General features: G+C 36.3%; 4 protein-coding genes across 4 annotated transcripts; 1 reads left to right on the top strand and 3 right to left on the bottom strand. All coding sequences in view use genetic code 12, as the record gives it.

Moving 5' to 3' along the window:
- Positions 1-1,643: 1,643 nt before the first annotated feature.
- On the bottom strand, positions 1,644-4,283 carry DASC09_008850 (uncharacterized protein; the record flags this gene model as incomplete). Its single annotated transcript, XM_064994488.1, has 2 exons — positions 1,644-4,187; positions 4,251-4,283. The coding sequence occupies 2 exons, from the start codon at positions 4,281-4,283 to the stop codon at positions 1,644-1,646; spliced, it is 2,577 nt and encodes an 858-aa protein (XP_064850560.1).
- Positions 4,284-7,433: 3,150 nt separating this feature from the next.
- Positions 7,434-9,125, bottom strand: DASC09_008840 (nucleobase cation symporter-1 family protein; the record flags this gene model as incomplete). The annotated part of the gene is made up of 1 exon (XM_064994487.1): positions 7,434-9,125. One exon carries the CDS (start codon positions 9,123-9,125, stop codon positions 7,434-7,436), a length of 1,692 nt encoding a protein of 563 aa, XP_064850559.1.
- Positions 9,126-9,894: 769 nt separating this feature from the next.
- On the top strand, positions 9,895-12,879 carry DASC09_008830 (uncharacterized protein; the record flags this gene model as incomplete). Its single annotated transcript, XM_064994486.1, has 1 exon — positions 9,895-12,879. One exon carries the CDS (start codon positions 9,895-9,897, stop codon positions 12,877-12,879), a length of 2,985 nt encoding a protein of 994 aa, XP_064850558.1.
- An 869-nt stretch (positions 12,880-13,748) lies between these two features.
- DASC09_008820 (NMT1/THI5 family protein) lies at positions 13,749-14,765 on the bottom strand (the record flags this gene model as incomplete). The annotated part of the gene is made up of 1 exon (XM_064994485.1): positions 13,749-14,765. One exon carries the CDS (start codon positions 14,763-14,765, stop codon positions 13,749-13,751), a length of 1,017 nt encoding a protein of 338 aa, XP_064850557.1.
- Between the last annotated feature and the right edge of the window lie 2,002 nt (positions 14,766-16,767).

Genomic DNA, 16,767 nt, shown 5'->3' with positions numbered 1-16,767 from the left:
CAGGTTGATGAGTTACTTTGAATTCGACAAATACTTACGAAAGCTTTCAACAGCATAGAGATTTTTTTTTTCTCAAAAGAAAAATAGAAGACACTTACAAAAAAAAAAAAAAAAATACTATCCATTTATGAACGACGTGATGATTGATTTTATCCATTTCCAATTTTTTTTCTACTTCCGACCAACTCCATTTCCCTATTTCATGAAGTTTTTTATTGTTCCCTTTATATTTGCTTGATCATTCAAGGCCTGATGGTGTTTTTTTTCATATCAATTTTGGATTTGTATTTGTGACATTTGAAGTTTCCTTCTTGGCAGATGTATTTTTTATCAATTATTTATCTCTAATTCTTGCTGCTCATGTTGTGTTATTAGGTTTACTATTCTATTATTAATGTCTTGTGTTTTACTTCTTCGTCTAAGGTTTGTTTTGTTTTATTGATTATTATTATTTTTCCTCATTCCATTATTATTATTATTGCTTTTTTTTTTTATCGATCATTGTTAGGTGGAACTGGTTATCATATTGCAAGACTTGAGAATCATTTCATCATGTCGATAATTTGGTGCTACATTGATTCTTCTTCAGCCCCATCAAGTTACTACATTCAGAATACAATATCTGAGGGAAACAAATAACTTCATTAGTCGGTTTCACTTGCTATTTTCTCTTCGGCATTACTATTTCTCCAAAATTCAGGTGCAAAGCTGACAAATATCAAGTGATTGTCTCTCTGTTATGAACCGTCATGAAATCTTCAAATTATCATCAAATAATATTATCATCACCAGCTAAACCAAATTGATTTAAAAAAAAAAAGAGAAAAATTAAAAAAAAAAATTGAATGCCCAACTTAAAAATAAAAAAAAAAAAAAAATTACAAAACTATAAAAAAAAAAAAACTGAAATTGAAAAAAAAAAAACTGAAAAATTGAAAAATTGAAAAATTAGTTATAAAATATCAACCATTGAAAGGAAAGAGGAAGAAGGAATTGTGCAACTTTCATTGGTTTTCTATATATATATATAAACACTTGGTTTTGAGTGTTTTATGTGTGTTGTGTTGAGAGGTTGTGAATTGACTCAACATTAGATGGTCATTATTGGGAGATATTTATGTTTTTTAGCAATGCTATTTGCTTTGGCGATGGCAATCTTTATAATTTAAATAATTAAATATTATAACCATCTAAAAATTTATTGCTGTAGAAACTAGAAAATGGTGGATAGGATGAAGGTAATCAGTGAGTTAGTTCCAATAACATCACAAGCATCAATCAATAAACTGTTGGCCGAAACAGAAGTCAAATTGACTAATTTTGAAAAGAAATGTTAAATATTACCAAGAATTTAAAATGTGTTCAATATTCACTACCACCTTTTTGGTCTATTGTGTTCCAAAGAAGAATCTTACAGGCTTGAATGTGGTAGTCTTACTGGTTTTCGTAATAGTTGAACAAAAAATATATTACAATTATTAAAATAACATGAAAATATACACTGCCTTCATTATAGAATGGCACAAAAAAAACAGTCCACCATGATTAGAATATTACCTAAAAATACATTACCGTCACCACCATAATTTAGAGCATGAAAATGCTCATTGCAAAAAAAAAAAAAAAAAAAATTGTTTTTTATATCATTTCATTTTCACTTTTCTCTTCTTTTTCCTTTCCAGTCGACCCCTTTTTCCTGGTTTTTTTTGCAGTTTCTTTTGTGCACCTTGCGATTTCCAGAGTTTTCCAAGGTTACTTGCATCAAACAAATCAGTTTCTATTTCATTGAGATTCTCAAGTGAACAAAACTCATCGGCAATTGAGAAAATTGAATTTAGAATATTGTCGTTATATCTAGCACCTGCTAGTTTTGTACCTTTTGGCGATGATGATGATAAAGTGTTATTTTTGTCCAAGATTTTGGAGCGCTGGATTAGAAAGATCATATCGTTAATATTGATGGTTTTGCGTTGTGCATGATCGGCAAAATCCAGAAGATCCCCAATTTGGTTATTCAAGAAAGTGTCAGAGAAATCGCAAATCAAGTCCAATATCTCATCGGAGATCGTCAGTTCTTTTTGCAGTGTTTTGGGTTCAGAAAGATGTAATTGTTGGAGGAAATCTTCGTCAAAACTATTATTATTATAAATATCACCACTGTTTGATGGCATGTTCAAAAAGTGCTCTGTCATGCTCTTGATGAATTTCCTTGGCAATTTATTTGGATCTTCTTTAGAGCGATTAGATGATTCAGCAAGTTGCAAGGTAGCATTTATTAATGAATCATTATGGTTGTGCACCAATAACTCATCGCGAGCAAACCCTCCTGCCAATAATATGCTGTCATCATTACTAAAATCATGTTCTGGCTCTCCTATAGAAATATCAACGTCCAATTCGTCCTGATTGATAGGAATCGAGGCGTCAAAATCATCTATATCATCATGAATGATCAAACCAGAAAGTTCATTGCTCGAAAGGGCTTCACTTAATCTTCTTCGGGCATCTTCATGAGAAATCTTAGAAGTATCAAGGATGTCAAATGAATAATCATCTTTTTCAGGATGTGGGTCAACATCATTTAATGGTAAGTTAATTGTCTCCGACCGGTTATCAACTGTTTCACTTTGTTCTATTTCACCTTTCACTGTGTCTTCTTGTTCTAAACCATCTTCAATAATATCAAAACCATCATTGTAAGCATAATCAGGACTAAGAGTATTATCCTCTTGATTCTCTTCGAATTTGTTGGTGTTCTCCATTTTTGAGATATCTTCAATTTTAAAGTCACTAATATCATGGATATCTGACACAACAGAGTCTTTTTGCTGCTCTTCTTCATAACTCTCGTTATCCAAAACAATAGAATCTTTCTGCTGATCTTCTTCTGCACTTTCATCATGGGTATCTAGCACAATAGAATCTAACCCCACTTCTTCGGGATTTTCATAATCGAAAAGATCTAAATTTTCATCACTCTGTATAACTGCACCACTATCGGTCCCTAGGGAGGTTCGTGGATGGTCTGATAATATAGTTCTATCCTTAATTTCAAAAGTTTCATTATGTGTTGAGGGATCACCAATGCTAATTCTTGTCCTTGATTCATCTTTCCCGAGCCCAAATTCTCCAATATTGGCATCTGTCAAGTCGATATTTTTATAAGTAGGTGAAATGGCATCGTTAAGCGATCCAAGCTCTCTGGATTTCCTAGATGGAGTCCCCTGTAGTTTGGCCTCATTGATATCTTCATGGCGATCACCTTTGGAAGATATTCCTGAAAACCCGCTGAACCTTGATCTAAACGAACCATTAAACATTTCTTGGGAATCTTTGATTCCTTGTGTAATTCTATTAAGTTCAATTTCGATGAAAGGATCGACAAAGTTATCGTTTGATAAATCGCTCGACAGGGTATACGCCGATTTTTCTCTCCTTGATTCATCAATAATCCTCGAGGTTTCGATCTCGGTATCCTCCACATTTTGAATTTGAAACTCCGCAGAATCATGGGTATCATGAATGATCTTCAACAACGACGAATGAGCTTCCTTGGTTCTGGTGATACGATCGGCTCTAAGGTTATAATTTAGATCATCACTACTTGATTCCTTGGTGATCATCGTATCATCATTATTATTATTGTTATTATTATTGCTATTATTATTATTATTATTGTCGGGGACAAGAGCAGCTCGATTGGGCTGTTCCTGTTTTGATGGCGAGTCAATATTTGGATAATTAGCCTCATTTCCCAGGTTTCTTCGTGAAAGTCCCTCATTACTTCTTCTAATGGTGTTCTTCTCTTTAGTCATGATTCTACTGAGAATTTTCAAATCATTGAATGGCGAAGCTTGACGCCTTCGACTTCGTACAACATTGGTAGTTATAGGACGCAGATTGGTGCTCTGAGCCACTGATTGCCTGGCGTATGGGCTATTTCTTATTTTCCGAGGAGTTCTAGATAATCGTTTGCTAGATCGTCGACTTTTCGGGGTAATTGGAAGACTCGCTCGTAGTCTGACGTGACCTTGACTTAAATTAAGAGTTTGGGAAAGTCTTTCAATAGATGATTTTATTGGTGATTGCAGACTATACTGCAGAGGGTCTTGGTATATTGTGAAAGGCTGAGATGTCTGTTCTTCATTATTTTCAATTTCATTTTCGTGATGTCTGGTGGGCGGTTGCTGATGGAGATGTTAGTGGAAAAAATATAGATTTGAGAATTTTCTATCACTTTATATACGTACGTGGTTTTCTTGATATTGCTGTTGCTGCTCCATCTTGTGATAGATAGCACTGGGGTTAAATTCTCATTGATTCCATTTGTTTATGTTTTGGGGGCGGAATAAAAACAAAGCGTCAAAAAATTTCCCACCCACCGCGTCGCTCCTTGCGGGTAACTGGTGTTTTTTGTTATTATCTTTAATCTCTTTTCCTACAGTCTCTTTCGCTATGAAATTCCTTTTTCTATTATATATTAGCGAGAAAAGAACTAAACAGTTGTATCTAGTTACATAAGATCTCTAAAATTTGGTCTGAAGCGTACACAATGTTGAGTATAATAGACTGTCTTATAGTCAAACCTTGTAGAGAAAGTGGTTTTTCCGATAGTACCGATAGTCAAGTTGGTTAAAAGTAAGTTGACACGACTCAATAAATAATGAGACTAGATAAAACCATAGGGCAAACGTAAGCTATAAATCAGGAGTTAGATTCCAACTTTCTTTACTTTCTACTATTTGCAACATGCACAAAATTCTACCCTGTCTTTTCATTAACCTCCAATATGAAACTTGGGGGATAGTCCTGGCATTGTATAAATCAGAATCTGTAAGCTTGGGGTAAATTTGGAATCGATATGGTTCAGAGAGGAGCTACCGACACAATTATTGTTTTGGCCAGCGGATTGTGTCCTCACTTATGGCCAATGTGCAATATTTGTGACACCCAAACTAATTTTACATTTTTACGTCTTTAGAACGGAACGTGATAGTTAATACATATTTAAAGTAGAATAAAATAAAAGAATAGGTGAGAAAAGGAAATGGGACAACAAGATGAAAAGAGTAAGAAGTAAATAAAGATTTCGGAGATATGAAATAACGGAGAGACAAGGGTTGGTGGAATAATAGAATGTAATTAATAAGAAGAGAAAAAAGTAGATCAGTACATAAATCATTACAAAGTTAATTAAACAAAGAAACCTCAAATTAAAAACAATGCAAATGAAAATTAAAAGAAAAATTGAAAAAATGAAAATGAAAGGAAGTATTAATCGTGAATATCAAGAATTGAAAAGAGTTCGGGAAGAAGTGAAAGAACGCCAAACACCCAAAATAGAAAAGTCTCGATGGTATAGTAAATCAATTACTTCTTATAAAGAGACAATTTCAGAAGCACCGGAGTTATAGTTGGCTTGGGCAATTTGGATTTGAGAATCAGTAATATCGTAAACAACGTAAGCAGATCTCAAGAAACCATCACCAAGAATATAGTAGTTAGAACCAGAGTCCAAGACACCGACCAAACATTCATCGGATGCACCCTTGGCTTGACCATTTAAGTTATACAACAAGTTGTTGAATGGAACGGTGATAGTCTTGTCTTCGAAAGTGAAAATGAAATCTTCACCTTTGGTAGAACAAGAAGTAGTATAACCACCGACTTGGGAAGAGTAAGTACCGTATTTAGTACCAACTGCCTTGGCAACGTCAGATGGGGCGTAGATCAAAGTGGTACCCGAGTCCAACAAAGCTGGATACGAGGTGGAAGCAAAAGTGTTATCACCAGATTTGATGCCATCCAAGTTGACGAAGAAGGCCACAGCTTCGGAAGTGGAAGAACCAGAGTCATCAATGTTGACAATTGACAAAGTTTTCAAGTCATCAGAGTATTTGGATTTGTCAACTGCACCGAACAAGATAGAACCAGAAGTGGCTTCCAAATTGTTCAAGTACAAAGAGTAAGCGGCCTTAGAAATGATCCCTTGGTTGGCCATTTGCAATGGCAAGTTGTCATAAGTGAAAGCGCCGGTGTAAGATTGAGCTGAGGCTTCATTGCCTTTCATACCGACCCCCAAAATTGATTGACCAACATTTTGAGTTGTAGCATCCCCGAATTCTAAGCCAGTAACTTTGACACCACCAATAGTAATGGTTTCCTTTGCCCAATCACCAGAGGCAGAAGATCCATCACCGTAACCGATTTTGAAGCCCGATTTGACCTTTTCGTAAGTGGAAGACTTGGAGTTATCGTAAGTACCGTAGCTAGATTGAGTACCCGCACCTGGGACCCACAAGTCAGAAGAGCCAGTATCAACATCGACCTTCATCTTTTGACCTGGAGTACCGATTTCGATTTCAGCCAAATACAAAGAGTATTCATTATCCAATTCCAAATTGATACCGGCAGAGGAAGCAGCTCTAATGGCTCTTCTACCTTTGAATTGTGATTGTGTTTCATTGGAAGCACCGTATCTGACAACATTAAAATTAATTTGTGGTGGATTAATAGTGCTTCTTTCAACTGGTGCAGCAGAAGCGAAAGATGCCAAAGAGGCAGCAACAGATAATAAAACAGAAGCAGATAATTGCATATTTAGAATTGAAGTCAAGAAATTTGGAGAAAGGAAAGTTGAAGTGAATTGAAAATAAATAAAAAAAATTGAATTGATGATATAAATAAAAATAAATTAACTTTAAAATAGCAGATTATGGGGTAGGTTCCGCTAGTATTTATATAATTTCATCCAATGTAAAACTCTTTTAATGATATATCTTGCCATTTCTTGTCCGTGTTTAAAGGATGCTGAATATCTAATTTTAGCTGCATGTCAAGAAATATTATGAGGCAGTATGCCACATTCCCGTGCTGCATGTTCAAATGCCTTGTCCTCGAACAAAACTCTAGCGCCAATTAAACTGCTATTGTCGATTTAATTAATCCATGCCAAAGATTTTGCCAAGGGTCCTCTGAAATACCAAAAACCCAGCCATGGTTATTTGTTTGGATCGGCATAATAGGGCCGTAGCAAACATACCTATAACCCATAATGTTTCAAGGCTCATGGAAAGGTTTAAAAGACTCTAATGGGCTTCTCTATACGGGCATAGTCTCTTGCTCGTGTTACTATTTTTTTTTCCTCTTTACAATATCGATGTTTGATATTCTCTCCTTTTGAATCCGATATTGTTCTTTTCAATTTGAAGCTGAGCAGAGCTTTTTACCAAAACAAGGTGGGTAAAAAATGCTAAAAGATTGTCTAGTTAACTACAAGAGATTTAAATAATTCGAATATGAATTTATCATGAAATAGTTTATTACTATCTGTAAGTGGTGATTAGGGAATGCATTTTAAAATTGAGAAATGAAAAGAGCAAAGCAAATAATCAAAAAAAAAAAAAAATTCTGGCGCATTTGTTACTTGACTCTTAGTCATCAGCCTTTTCAGGTAAGACAATACCATGCTCTCTTGACAACATACTAACAACTGGGTCGATTTGGAAATCACTTTCCGTAATTTGGGAGTAAGGAACTATGTTTTTCTTGTGGCATTCTTCTTCAGTGAATGTGTCAAAGTAATCACAGGCATCTTCTTCTTCAATATTTTCATATGGCCAAATATATGATGAAGCAATGGTTAAAAAGAATGCAATACAATATTCAAAAATGGTATTCCCATAGTAGAATTTCTTGATACCTCCGTTAACTTTAATTGTTGGTGTGACATTGTTAATCAAACCTGGAAGGGCAGGAGCAAAAGCGGTAACCCAAATTAACAAATTTCTATAGTTTATTCCATTCCAATACCAATATTTACCATTCACATCATCACTGTACAAATGAGTCAATTTAAGATGTTTTTTTCTAACGACCCAAAAATCGGCGATAATTATGCCAACGATCGGTGACATGAAGACAGAAAAAGAAGACATGACAGTGACAAAAGTGGATGAAGTATTGTAGAAGTCCCAAGGTTGGACAACCCAAGATAAAAGAGCGGTGAGAATAGTACCACGGGTAATGTTGAAATATTTAGGAAGCAAACCAGACAAGTCCATACCACCCGCATATGCATTACCCATGGTGTTGAAACAGATTTGTGATAAAGTGAATGTTAAACCCGCGAAAAAAGCGGCAGCTCTGGATTTAGGACTGTAATCGTCTTTTAACCAGTTCATGATAATTTGATTTGGCATCCAAACTTCTTCACCATACTTGTCCTTATAAGCAGAAGCAGTAACAAGACCCATCAATGGAATCACTGTACCAACGACTACTAATGAAAATATGGTGCCCCAAAAAGATGACCAAGTTTTCTTTGAAAATCTAGTGAAATCAGATTGGTTTGAGACACCGGCAGAAAGACTACCATACCATGAACTGATACCGAAAATCCAATACCATCCTCTAGTAGAGGAGCTCATGGAAGTAGAAGTATGCATCAATGAACCATCACTTCCGCCATTTCTTGACACAATCCAGATAGTCATACCCATCATGGTGAAAAAAGTAAGGATACAAGTAACCATCAAAGGTTTATTGAATCTCTCTGGCTTGATAAGTAGAGGAGGGAGAGAAATGATTTGAAACACGACAAAGCCAATTAATTCTTGAGTAGTCATGTTCACAGATTTTGGAATGGTATCGGACATTGTTAAGAATTTATGACTCCAAGATGCAAAGACACAATTCAAACATAATGCACCAAGATAGGCTTGAGAGCCAAACCACACGACAGACAAAATTATTCTGATAATAATACCAATTGTTGAGCCTCTAATACCAAAAACAACTCTTTGAGAAATTGTGTAACCAATATGGTAGTAACCACCTGGTGCTGCATTTAGAAGAGCTAAAGCAGAAATAATAACATTACCAATGATAATAATCCCCATTGTTTCGCCGACCGAAAGCCCTAATGAAAGCAAAGAAGAGGCTCCAGTCCAGGTAGAAATTGTGACATTAGTGATGGACCAATAAAAGGTTAGAGACCAAATACCCCAAATTCTTCTTTTTGGACCCATAGGAATGATATCTTTGTTACGCAAGTAGTTGACCTCCTCGATCCCTTCGCCGGGAGTCACCTTAATGAAATCATGAATTTTGGAAAGCATCAGCATTTCGTGTGGGTTGTGATTGCTGGTGAATAATCTATGCAAAATTTAGGAGGGCAACATATTCGGACAATAGCACCAGCTATTCTATATATATTGGTAAATGGGAAATATTGAGCATGATACTAAGCTTCTATTATCGTTTTATCTATTCCTTAGCCAATATTTCCTATGCAGCCAGAAATTCCTTGGAAGCATATTTCCGATAGCAAAACTTTCTTCAATAGATAAAACGTTTAATAAACGAAATATCCGATAGCAATGGTTCCTCTATTTAGAAGTCCTTGCAGGAATAGAGACGTCCAAAAATATGCAAGAAAAGCGATTACCGAGAAGTATTGAAAAAAATATCAACTTGATTGAAAGAAAAGTACATGTTAGCTATAAACAAAAGGCATTTTTCCGAGAGAAATATGGTGATTGATGTAAAATAATAACCAAGCCTGGATTTTTTGCAGTTTTTTGAGGAAACTAGAGTAATGCAGAGTGCGATTATCACTGATAAGCTTAATGAGGTAATATTTACTGCGAAAAAAACAAAAGGCCAGCATTTGTATGATCTAATCTCTAAACCACAGATGATAAACATCCTTTGTCGACAGTAAATATTGCGACGGAATTATTGTAATGGCCAATGGTCTCCATTCACGGTGATGTTGCTATTTAATATAAATGGGTATCACTACAGTGACTTCAGAGTTCCAATGAAGGCACTCTACTTCCGCCAAGAATAATACTAAAACAACAACAAAAAAAAAATTTAACAATTATAATAATGAGCAGCAAAAATTTGTTAATTGGTATCGACGTCGGAGGAACAAACACAGATTCCGTTCTTCTTGATCCTACCCAGTTTGAATCAGAATCGCGAGGTGTGATTGCCTATCATAAATCTTCGACCACAGCCGATGTATCTGATGGTATTTCTAATGCCATTGATCGCTTGTTTGATGAAGATAAGGGTTATAGCCCTAAGGATGTATTATCTGTTACGATTGGTACAACTCATTTCATTAATGCCGTGGTTGAACAGGATAAAGCAAGATTAGAACCTGTTGCGGTCCTCCGGTTATGTGGTCCTTACTCCAAAGGATCTTACCCATTCTCAGATTTCCCGGCAGGGTTAACGAATATCATTAAGAGTTATACTGCTTTCGTCAACGGTGGACACAGAGTTGATGGTAATGAGATCCAACCTCTTGATGAAGAAGCGATTCTTGAGCATGCCAGAAAAATAAAGGCGCTTGGAATTAAGTGCATCGCCATCGTTGGTATTTTTGCAATCATCGACAAATCACACGAAATAAGAGCTGCCGAATTGATCAAGCAAGTTATTCCCGATGGAAATGTTGTCATGTCCCATACTGTTTCCGGCATAGGCTTTTTGCCAAGAGAAAATGCCTCAATTTTGAATGCTTCGATTATGTCATTTGCTGCCAAGATTATTGGCTCATTCATAAAGTCAGTTCGTTCTAGAGGTTTCTATTGTCCCATTCTATTGACCCAGAATGATGGTACAGTGTTGACGGTTAATGAAGCGCTTGAGACACCAATTAGAACTTTTTCTTCTGGTGCTACTAATTCCATGAGAGGTGCTGCTTTCCTTTGTTCACAAGAGGAGGGTGTACATGGTAAGAGTATTATGGTTGTTGATATTGGGGGTACCACTACTGATGTCGGTCTTCTTTTGCCTTCAGGCTTTCCAAGACAATCATCTTCTCACTCAGAAGTTGGTGGTGTAAGAATGAACTTTTCTATGCCACACGTTGAAAGTATCGGATTGGGTGGTGGTTCCATCGTGCGTGAATCTAACAGTGTGATGACAGTTGGCCCAGACTCTGTTGGTTCTGAAATCAAGAGTAGAGCTAAAGTCTTTGGTGGTGATACTGTTACTTCTACTGATGTTACCGTTGCTATCACTGATGGAGAAACCATATTCAAAGTTGGAGACAAGACCAAAGTGCAGGGAATGTTCAGTGAAACATACCAAGAGAACTTTAAATCTATTGTCAAGTTAAAATTGGAAAGAGTTATTGACAGAATGAGAACTAGTCCTGAACCAGTTCCAGTCCTCTTAGTTGGCGGTGGTTCATTCATTTCTCCAATGGAGTTGGATGGTGCTTCTAAAGTTTACAGACCCCCATACTATCAGGTCGCCAATGCTATTGGTGCTGCCATGGGTAAATTATCTGCCTACTTGCACAAGATTGAGTTTCTTGGTAGTATTAATGAAAAGGATGAGGTTATTAGCAGAATGACTAAAGAAGTGACCGCTGATATTGTGTCCAAGGGTGCCCTTGAATCATCTGTGCAAATTGTGGACCTTGCTTACGACCCAGTTCCTTATGTTGATCGTACCTACACTTTTGTTATCAAGGTTGTTGCTGATATCGATTATGAAAAGATTTCTATGGCTATCCTGAAAATTGAAAGTGTCGATAGTGGAGTTTATGCCGAAGAGAAAAAAGAGGAACAGAAAGCCGAAGCTGTTTATAAAGACTCAAGCTTTGGTGATAAGGAGGCCTCCCATGCTGATGCAGAGATTTTTGATTTCCAAGCGTATAAGCCATTTGTTAATGAAAATAGAGAATGGATTATCTCCGAAACTGATTTGGAATTCATCAGAATTGGTACATATATTTTAGGATGTGGTGGTGGTGGTACTCCTTACCCAATCTTTTTGGAAATGAGAAATATGCTTCGAAACGGTGCTATAGTTAGAGTGATAGATTTGCATGACGCTCCAAAATATGCCACTGGTGAGGGGAAATTTATTACTGTTGGCTTTGCTGGATCTCCAACGGTTGCTGATGAACAATTACAAGGTGATGAATTAACAGACGCCAGTGAAGCTTTGTTCGATTACATCAAAACCAAGGCGGATGGTGTGTTCCCTCTTGAAATTGGTGGAGGGAATGGATTCAAGGGAATGTATTGTGGTGCCTCCACAAAGTTGAATCTCCCAGTTATTGATGCTGATTTGATGGGTAGAGCCTATCCAACCCACTCCCAGATCTTGCCATGTGCTCTTAGTGACGAAATGTATTTGACCGAAACTTCCGTTTCAGATGGTAACGGCAACAAGTTTTTGATCACTGGTGCTCAATCTGACATTTTTGTTGAAAAGATGATGCGTGCAGCATTAGCGGAAATTGGTGCTCATGTTGGAGTTGTCAACGTGCCAATGTCGTCTAAACACTTGGTAGAAATGACTGTTCATAATTCTCTTTCCACTGCCTGGAGAATTGGTAGGGCTATTAGAATTGCTCGTCAAAAATTCGAAATCAATAAATTACCTGAAAGAATTATTGAATCGGTTGGTGGTTCTATTTCTGGTAAACAGATATTCGCTGGTAAGATTGTTGGGGTAGAAAAGAAGCTTTTCAAGGGCCATGTTTACGGTGAGGTCAGTATTGAAAACGAAAATAAAGACAAAATGGTAATTCCATTCAAAAATGAAAATATTTTGGCTAAGGTACAAAAGCATGGCTCTGATGACTGGGAAACAGTTTGCTCTGTTCCAGACTTAATCTCTGTTTCATATGCTGATAGTGGTGAAGCAGTTGGAACCCCAGAGTACCGCTATGGTATTATGGTCTTCGTTTTGGCATTGTCTCCTTCTGACTTGTGGGTCAAGACCGAAAAGGCTCTTGCTGTCGGTGGTCCTAAATCTTTTGGACAAGCTTTTGAAGATGTCGTATATAATCCAGTTGGGAAATATGTTCCGCCAGTTTCTGTTATCAATGAGTTTGCCAAGTAGTGTTTTAGTCTGTTATTAGCCGTAATATACTGAATATAAAAGAATAGGAGGTTTCTAATGCAAATTTGACTCATTTATATATATGTATTGATAACTATTATAAGTGGATTAGGCTATCTCGCTGGAACACATCTGTAACATATACTAGCAGTTTTGTTCATTCATTACCTAATCAATAACTTCTTATCGGATCCTTTCTATTTTCCCTATCTTATTCACTATGTTATTCACTATGTTATTCCTTATCTTATAACTACTATTCACTATGTTATTCCTTATCTTATAACTACTATTCTATACTCATTATCCATTTAAAGAGGTACTAAACCACTTATCCCTTATATAATATTTTAATAAAAAATCAAGTTAATATTACAATACCATGATTTATAGAAATATTTTTCTCTTCAATTAATGAGATTTGGCTCATTCTCATACCATCCACCTATTACATATTGTTTGCGTGCAATTTAGGAACAATTCGATTTTTTCAAGTGACAGTACCCAAAAAAATAAATACCAGAAGCCGTTTTCTGTGAATATCGGAGATTTGAGGCGTGTTGTTGTGTAAATATTGCAGCATTAAGAGTGAACACAGTCCATTTTGGGGTGTGGAAACCGTCTTTGGTTTTATTTATGATTTGATTTTTTTGTTTTTTCTTTTCGAAAGGGAAAAATGTTTAGAAGATGTTTATTTTTAAACATCGTAACTCTGTACGAATATGTAAGGGAAATTGAGTAACCTTCCAAACCGTTTTTTTTTTTATAAAAAAAAAAATAGATAACTAAAATCTTACAGGATTTTAAGATAGATATTAATCGAATAAGGTTAGAAGTCACCTATGTAGCTAAAGAAATCGAAAGACAACTTACAACACCAAACGACGGTAACCACCAGAGGCCCTGCAGATATCCTGGTGTGCAGCCATCAATTTCTGGGCCTCCAAAGGGTCTTTGGCTTCTTGAGGTTCATCCCAGGACAAGTACTTGTTGGTGTAGTTGGATTCATAGTCCTCGGGTAAGATTTCTAATCGCTTACCGTAGGCAGTCACCTTGCGCCAGTCACGATGGACGTTATATAAAGATTCTGACAAGTAAGCGTAGCAACGCTCGAACATTTTTCTGGCCAAGTTTGTACCCATTGCTGGCTTAAAATTAGTATATTCCGCCCAGGCTTCAGCGGGGTTTTGAAGCACAAAATCGGTAGCTTTTTTAATGGCGCTCATGAACTTTCTGACCTTTTCTGGGTTTTTCTCCAAAAAGTTGTCATTGCAGATGTACAAAATCGTGCAGAAGCAGCAACAGCCCAACTCTGCGAGCTTGTCAATTCTCAACATCTTCGCGTCAGTTGCAGGACGTCCTTGAGAGCGGCACCATTCTTCCAACTCAACCTGCTGCACACACTCGATACCAATACCAGCATCAATTGAGCCTTCGATGATACATTTGGAAACATTCATGCCGCATCTCACCGCAGTGTAATCGTCTGGAGTCATCCCATAATGTTTGGTCAACTCGTCAATCTGGATTTTGCCAAATTCACCCACGTATCCAATCCGCTTACCTTTTAATGATCGGAAATCGGTAGTGATTCCTGATCCTTCTAAATACAAGACGCCAGTGAAAGGCTCATCCAAAAGGGATCCAACGGAAGTGACAGGAAAACCACGGGCTTTAGCAGCCAATGTATGGACCATGGCCTTCAAACCCATGTCACATTTACCAGAGCCGATCAACTCAGTAACATCACTCGGATTAGTTGGTTCCAAAAGCGCAATATCAAGGCCCACATCTTTAAAGTAGCCCTTGGTTTGTGCAAGGTACACAGGGATATGATATGGGGCAGTTTGCCAGTTGAAGCAAAAGGTGATTTTCTCAGTTGTCATTTTGTTGGTGATGGTGTTTGATAGTCTATTCAACTAAACTAATAGAGAAATCATTAGCAATCCGTCCCATATTTATAATTCATATCTTTAAATGACACTTCCGGTTGCCAGAAACCTACATATGACTGTTTAAATACAAGCATTCGGGCATATAGAGTCCGGAGTCACAGTTTATACGCCCGATCGAAACCATGTGTTCAGAACCATCCAAATATAAATTGCTGGTGTGCATAGTTAGCAAAATATGGGCAAGCAAATGCAAGTTTTTGGTGATGCTGTTTAAAAAAGTTAACTGCACGCGATTTGCCAGTGTTAACCGACCCACCTTTTCCGAGGAATTGTGTCCTATAGGTCAAGGTTATAAGATCAAGGGAGTTGTTTCAGGCTAATCCTCTGTTTAAAGCGTCATATGATGTATTTCTACAAATATAACCGGAAAATTCTGCCCCGTGTTTCTTCCTTCGTATGTTTTTTATTGAGTTGATTATTTTTAGTCAATTTGAATTCAAGACTTTTCCCAGGGATTCATACAACCAATATGGTACCCAATTCTTTATTTATGTTATTAAGTATTGCTACATATAGATATTTATTAAATACTACAGATTATTTAGGAATTGAAAATATTATGTTATCTATTGATATTCAATGTATATTATATGCTTGGGGAAAAATGCTCGTTGGGGTGCAGCGGAGCCCGATGGCAGCGTACTATCATACATAGTACGATTATAGTCACCCTACTTTCCTATTATTGTGTTGTCCTTTTGTCTTTAATAATTCTCAACCTATAATTATGTTAACTCATAACAATTAATTAACTATTCCTCCATTTTTATTTATACTGAATAACCATATACCTTACTGTGTTTATACCTACAGAAGTCAGTGTCATAGCAAGTTGTTATATCCCGAACCATTAGTTGAGTTGTGAGTTCATCAAATAGCTAGAGACTAATTACTGTGATAGCTATTTGACTTTCTTATTACTATAGCCAATACGATATCAGCTAAGATAAGTATTGTTATAGTATAAGGAATAACTCTTCATCCTTATTGGAATTATTCGCTTTTATGCGTGATTACCAAACAAAAGCAGGTAAAAGGCAGTGGAAATTTTGTTACTTAAACTGAGAATAATTTACATTCGAAGAGTGTATTGCAAATTACAAAAAAAAAATTCTACTCTTTTCAATGTGTTATTATGAATTTTCATAGCTTGAAAATTGAGATAGCAGATTTTTTGCTGTAGGACCAGAGGTATGTGCCAGTCTTTTTGTAGTTTAGACCTCTTAACATGGCGCAATAGCCAAGGACTCATGCCCCCCAAATACTTACAAGATAATTCAGATATTTAAGACACCTAATCAAACTTCAGCTCATAAATTATTAATCATTTTCATTTTTGTTTTGATTATCATTATGTATTTATAAACCAGTATTTAGTTAGGCAATCATGAACCCTGAAGATATTAACACCACCAATGAAACTGCTTCCCAGAACAAAGCATCCCAAATTGCAATCCACCATCAAACCAACGAAAACACTTGGTGTTTCACTATTAAGGAATTCAATGAGCTCAAATATATAGCTTCCATTATGTTGACCATGATGAAATCCACTATTCCTGCTCCTAGTGACCATACATTGACTTAACCATATCAATACAAATAAAAAGAGATGAAATGGGAATGATATAAGATAATATATTATACTTCCTATAGGGAATGATGCAGTTATTGAAACTTGGAACTTGGCTTTTTATGCTTGGAATCTTTTAGAAGTTCGAAGCAATTAATGGTAAAAAAATAGATACTGAAGTAAATCATTAGATTTAAAATTTCCACTCCTATGATACCGAAAAGAATTAATACTCGCGTATGCCAATCATCTGGCAAAAATAGGCTAATATAGATTCTCAAATCTGCAAAATGAATTGATTAATTTGCTGAGTAGAAAAAAAAATAAAAAAGAACAGGTGGATGGTCAGTTCCATATAAT

The sequence above is a fragment of the Saccharomycopsis crataegensis genome (genome assembly GCF_037102585.1).
Source record: "Saccharomycopsis crataegensis DNA, jcf7180000000073, whole genome shotgun sequence".
NCBI lineage: Eukaryota > Fungi > Ascomycota > Saccharomycetes > Ascoideales > Saccharomycopsidaceae > Saccharomycopsis > Saccharomycopsis crataegensis.
Note: the sequence above shows the minus strand (reverse complement) of the source record. Positions and strands in the feature narration are given on the sequence as shown.